The following is a 6,414-nucleotide window of genomic DNA, read 5'->3' as shown; positions in this document are numbered from 1 at the left end:
CTGTGTTAGGATGATGTGTTTAATTTTAATTAAACATCTTAATTAGGTGAGCCAAAAGGGGCTTTTGATTGCTGGACTTCAATACTATGATAACAAGACCTTGGGAGTCAGCCTCAGGAGGAGGAAGTATCCAAATAATGAAACAGACCTTGGTGGATAGCTTTAGGAATGTAATCTGGTTTTTAGCAAGGAAGAGGGAATCGGGGAGAAGGGCAAGGCCTGCCAGAGCCATGCTCGCCATGCTAGGGCTGTCCAGAGACCCTTCAACATGAACCTAAGTCTTCTGGAAGAACCAATACACAAGAAGCTAAGTTGACCAAGTTTTTGCTCTCCAAAGATATGGTTAAAATGATATCAAATTTATCTGTACTACCCCAGTCACATTACTTCTTCATAAATATATGCCTTGAATTTTCTAGAAACTTTCTATGTATGCAAGGGAGAACCATCATATCCTACTGATGACCCATTGGACCTACAGACACAAATCAAGTGAGTTGAGTAATAATAAAATTGGTAGTCATAGCTCAACTACAGAAAAATTTTGAGGAGAGGTTCTCTGAGTTACTAAGTAGGTGAGATTCTATGGTATCAGAAGACAGAAAGAAGTGATAAATATTTACATATCTCCACAATAAGAACAGGTAAGGAAGCAAAGGATTAAAAAAAAACAAATATTACTTATAAAAATTGGAACTGGACCCACCCTAATGATCTAAGAACATTCTAATCTTATATTGGCAAAACAAAGAAAAACTCATTTCTTATCCACTATAATCCAATTTGAAGTTCCAACTGAATACTGACCTTTGTTACAGAAGAATAAACAAGGTCTCAATGGAAGAGATCCCAACATATGACGATTTCAACTGGGTGGAGCTGCCCATCTGCTTCATTTGTCCACTGGCTACAAATAAAAGTAGAGATCTGGATAACAGATGGTCAAGACTCAGGAGTGTCAACTCTTACAACATGCTTTCTCTACAAGTTCTCTACCAACCAGGAGCTGTTATACATCTCCTGGTTATGTGCTTTATTCTGGAGACTGCTTATGGTCAGGATAATAGGTAAGGCACTCCTTTTCCCTCACCACCTTCCTAGGATATGTTCCTACTTGATGAGAACACATATTGAATTCTCATTATTTGTGTCTCTTGAGTTTCACTTTTCTAAACTCTAAGGCAATATGTAGCTTCTCAAGCCTATGTCCTGATACCAAATGACTAGGTGATAATTAAAAGTTTCTGTTAAAAATGACTTTTCTGCCTAGGTTTATATTCTTATCATTTTCATCAACATGAGAAATATAAGCAGAGAGGTGAGCTTGCCCTATATTTGGGGAATACACTATGGATAGGTTATAATTCATCTCTAATTTTAAGCTTTGTATAAAGAAGCGAAGGAATGTACTTTCAAGACTCCCCTGGTAACAGAGTGGATGTCTTGACTCAAATAACAACAAAAACAAAACTAATAAATTACCCATAGAGAAATTATTGTAAAGGCCAACATCTTCATCAACTCCAATATATAGGGCTCTGATGACCACAATGGGAGCAAGTTTGTTTAAACAAAAGAAAATAATGCAGAAACTTGATCATGTATCCCACTCTTCTATACATGTTCCTTTATACAAGTTTCCTCATGTGATAAATCTATTATCTAAGTCTGTGACAGAAGGGAGAAAGAATTATCAGATTCCAATTCCTACAAAGAGAAAATGATATACAAAAGATTCTATGACTTTTGACAAGAGGAAAGCCTTGAGTTACAGGGAGAAATCAGAGTTCACTAGCAGCACACAGAACCATGTGGGAAAGGAGAATCTACCAGATGGTAATGAATCCATGGAGATTTGGATGGGGAAATTTTACCTGCTAAGGGAGACCATTTCTGTTAAGAGAGGTAGAGGTCTGGGCAACACAGGAAATGATATCAAGAGGATTTGAGTTGAGAATAGAACTTTTCTCAACTAGAACTTCTGGAGCTCCCTAAATCAGGGCTAAAGAGCAGTGAGCTGAAGAAAAAATACTGAGGTGAATCAGTTGTTACTATAAAGCTGGTTGATCTATATGATTGAATTAGGAGACTCTGGGGATTTCAAATCCTTATGCTTTGAGAAGGGGGGATTTTAGATAATTGTATAAGGAAAAGAGAATGGTGAGTGCATTGAGGTAGACTGTGAAATTATGAACCTCCACCAGGGAATAATGACTGGGAATAGACAACGAGAAAGAAGCTTTGCCAGCCCAGGTCTCCACATTCAAGAGGTGACCAGAACTGTGACATATATATATATATATATATATTCTGGCCTCCATTTGTCTCATCCTGTTGGATATGTGTGTTGAAACATGAAATACTTTGAGAGAAGTTGCATGCAGAGGGTCCTTCCAGAGTAAAGTGTTGAACTTAACAAGTATCTGCCCGACAGTTGGTTCCTGAGACTCTCTGCCTGTTAATAAAAGAACACCTGAGTAGTGGACTTTAATGTGATTTTTTTTTGTTTCTGCTTTTTCTACTGTTACAGGAACAATCTATTTTCAGTAAACATGAAAATTTCTCCAATAAAAAATGCAAATGAATTTACAGTAGAAATCACGATTACAAGCAATGTGGATGAATGTATGGCGGTAAGTGAGTTAACATGAAAAAGAAGTATTACCATAAAGAAATTTCAGCGAGCTGATACAGTGCTAAATGCTGCCCTTTGAAGTATTTCTGTGTACATAGCTTTGAAACTCAGAGAAATCGCGTTAGAAATGTATGTGTTACAAATTCCTAAAGGTAAAGTAATAGGGTTATTAAGGAGATTGATGAGTGGGGGCTTTTAACTGTGGGCTAAAGGTCTTCACAAGGAAACAAGAGGAAAATTTAGGAGGAAGGAAAAGGAATGTGAAGCATGAAAATAAGGAAAATGGTAATGCAACAAAGATAAACATGAGTTGCAATGAACAGGAAACACTATCGATCTTATGTTCCTACCTCCTCTCACACCTTGACTCCACCTCATGCAGTAATGGAGGAGAGTCAAGAAGAGGCAGATCAATATACTTTGGCAGGTCTAAGAAATATAGCAGAGAGGTGTCTGTGCTGTCCCTTAATGTGAGGGCTTATTTACACCCTATAAGCATGGAAACACACTGTCTCCACCTTCATTCCTGGGTCTACTTTCTTCTTTAATTGTTCCAAATTTTTCACCTCGTGCTCATTGTCCTTCACAATTCCTTAACATTCTCTTTGGACTTTTAGAAAAAACATATGAAAAGAAAGTTTGAGGGCTGGAGAGATGGCTCAGTGGTTAAGAGTACTTGCTTTTTCAGAGGACCCTGGGTGGGTCATGTTCTAGGGCATCTGACACCATCTTCTGGTCTTTGTGGACACTGGGTGCACACACACACACTCTCTTTCTCATACACACATTATATATATGTAAATCTTTTTTAAAACTAAAATTTAAAAAAATCATTACAAAAAGAAGGGAAATTTTTAGTTATACTAAAAGCCATAATAGAAATACAGGGTAAAAGTCCCTGATGTTTACCGAGATAAAAATGGAGGGGATTGGACCTGCCTGGACTGAGTCTACCAGGTTGATCTCAGTCCTCAGGGGAGGCTTTGCCCTGGAGGAGGTGGGAATGGGGGTTGGGCTGGGGGCAAGGGGAGGGGAGCGGGAGGAGGGAGAACAAGGGAATCAATGACTGATATGTAGAACTGAATTGTATTGTAAAATAAAATTAAAAAAATTCTCTAATGAATAATTTAAAAAATGCTAGAAATGTATTTGATCCTGTAATGGGTAGATATTTTGATGTTCTCTCTGTTCGATTTAGAACACAGTATTACTTAACCCATGTAGAAGTTATTCTTTATATTTGACCACTGATTAAAAGTTTTATATCTCTTGGCCAAAGTAAAAACAATGTCTAAATATTAGTTAGCCAGGAACTTTTAACCTGGGATTGTTTTTATTTGTATAATGAACATCTTTAAGTCTCAAATGGTATCTGTCAATTTCACTCAGAAAGTACAAAGATTCATGAACTCATACAAGGGAAACAGGTATCAATACTTTCATCTTACGATGACAGGAGGAAAAATCAGTGTGACAAGAACTGTGTCACACAGCTAGAAAACAAAAGTCAGAGAGTTGGGGTTATAAACTCTATTTGTTTGTCAGTCTTTGTCCTCATCAGTTCACCACACTAGAGTTGACAACTGGTGTCTCCTGCTTTAAATCCCTCTTGGTTCTGGAGGGGTTTGTTTCATTCTCTTTGACCCTGATTTAGACAATCTTCAGCCTCAGCCCAGATGAAAAAGAACAAATATCCTAAACGTAATGCAACAACAATACTCTTTGGCCCTGACATTTTGAAAATAATGTGCTTAGTTATACAATCCTAAACCAGCTGATGAGTCAAACATACACAGACAGACAGACAGACAGACAGACAGACAGACACACACACACACACACACACACACACACACACACACACACACACACACAGTTTCACTCCATTACATGGAAAAATGTAATATATGACAACTTGTAAAAACACTTTTGCCGGGTGGGGGCGCATGCCTTTAATCCCAGCACTCAAGGCCAGCCTGGTCTACAGAGTGAGTTCCAGGAAAGGTGCAAAGCTACACAGAGAAACCCTGTCTCAAAAAAAAAAAAAAGAAGAAAAGAAAAAAAAAAGAAAAACACTTTTAAACTTCAGTCATTCACTATGCCAAGGAGAACGTCAGATGTTTTCCTTCTTATACTCAGTGGGGCCAAAATTAAATTGGAAACATCATTTACAGACAACTTGAAGTATACCAAGAGAGTTAAGAGGAAATATTTGATAGTCCATTCACACAGTACCCTGGAAAATGCTTATTTTTCTTCATGGTCAATCCCAGGCTGCCTTCTCTGTATTGAACTCTAACCCTTCCCCACTTCCTTTGCCTCAGGTAAAAGTCAGTACTGAGGACAAGCCAAACATCAAGTACCTTTCTGCTCATGCAGCATACACTGCTTGCGTATGTGCCACAAACAACTTCTTCTGGGATATTCAAGTCTCTGGTAAGTGGGAGCATTCCCTACTTGCTTATGAATGTCAGATAACAGTGAACGTCAGGATAGATCAGAGCATGAAAAAAATAAGTAAAAAAAATCAATGTTGTAGCAGAAAGAAAAGGGGAAAGTGAATGAATGGAAAGTGATGAGAAGCCAAACTGAAAGGAAATGAGGGGACAGAAGGAGCTGAAATTAAGGGAAGGGGGTTCAAACAGCAACCTACATTGTGTATAGGAAGGAGAATCACAGTATGTTAAAATCAGGAAGGATGGGTATGAAGCTATGTAGAGTTCATGAGTTAACAGTTCTGCTTTCCTTTCGGTAGCAAATTCTGTCCTACGAGGAAAGGCAGAAGTTGTGCCAGCTAAGGGCATATGTCCTGACGGTGAGAAAATATACCCAGTAACTACCTACATGAGGACTACTGCACGTGAAATCTCTGTAACACCATAAACTGGAATGTCTCCCATAGATCCAGATTACCAAACTACCCACTTGGAGAAGTGTTCCTTTCTTGTATGTATTTCTGTAGTAAAATAAAATAGGGTGAATTGAACTTTGTGCTCAAATAGCTATGTAAAAAATAAAACTTCTACAACTTCACCATGAACTGTGTGCATCTTTTTTCCCATAATTATAACTGGGCATCTGCCCAGAGAGCCAAAGGTTGCTTTAACACTCTTTTTCCAGGACACATTCACAAAAATGATATAATGAGCATTTGAATCCTAGTGAGTGAGAACAGGACTGGGTCTCACCACTTAGCATAGAAGAGAAAATGCCCAAAGTCATTTTCCACAGTAACACTGAAATCTCAAGGTAGAACTGACAAAAGATTTCAAGTTCTTCCACCATTGCAGTTCAACTACATCCAGCTGTCCCTCCTAACTCTCTAACCTATACCTTTCTTCTTTTTAGCTACTGGCCAGAAAAGGACTCAGAGCTCATGGTGTATGCGGAAGCCCAGTCATTTTGTGTATTATGACTTTGACTTGACTGCACAAAGGAAAATTCTGGGAGTTGAGTAATGCCAAGTGTGAGTGTGAAACAAAGGCATGTTGTAAGCATGAAGCACAGCCTGTGGGAGTGTATAAATAGGCAGAGCTTTTGGACAACACTCTGGAGTTACTTTGTCAAATACTTTACATACATACCTGATCTTCTAGGATGCTCACAATTGGAAGAGATGAAGATAATACTCCCACACTCTGTTTTCTGGATCAATGTATTCTCTATCAAGGATACAATGCCACTTAATGGCCATGCTTCCAAAATATATGCCACACATTCCAGGACCCTTATTCCCTCTCTCTCTCTCAGCCATTGCCTAGAAGAGAAAAAGAGGGGTC

The 6,414-nt window shown here is 38.5% G+C and overlaps 1 protein-coding gene across 1 annotated transcript; it reads left to right on the top strand.

The window, feature by feature from the left end:
• The first annotated feature begins 822 nt into the window (after positions 1-822).
• On the top strand, positions 823-5,653 carry LOC102908321 (prolactin-inducible protein homolog). Its single transcript, XM_006997170.3, has 4 exons — positions 823-1,067; positions 2,531-2,633; positions 4,960-5,071; positions 5,391-5,653. The coding sequence occupies exons 1-4, from the start codon at positions 838-840 to the stop codon at positions 5,516-5,518; spliced, it is 573 nt and encodes a 190-aa protein (XP_006997232.2). The 5' UTR covers positions 823-837; the 3' UTR covers positions 5,519-5,653.
• Positions 5,654-6,414: the final 761 nt, after the last annotated feature.

This window comes from Peromyscus maniculatus, chromosome 3 (genome assembly GCF_049852395.1).
Source record: "Peromyscus maniculatus bairdii isolate BWxNUB_F1_BW_parent chromosome 3, HU_Pman_BW_mat_3.1, whole genome shotgun sequence".
In the NCBI taxonomy this organism is placed as follows: domain Eukaryota; kingdom Metazoa; phylum Chordata; class Mammalia; order Rodentia; family Cricetidae; genus Peromyscus; species Peromyscus maniculatus.
Note: the sequence above shows the minus strand (reverse complement) of the source record. Positions and strands in the feature narration are given on the sequence as shown.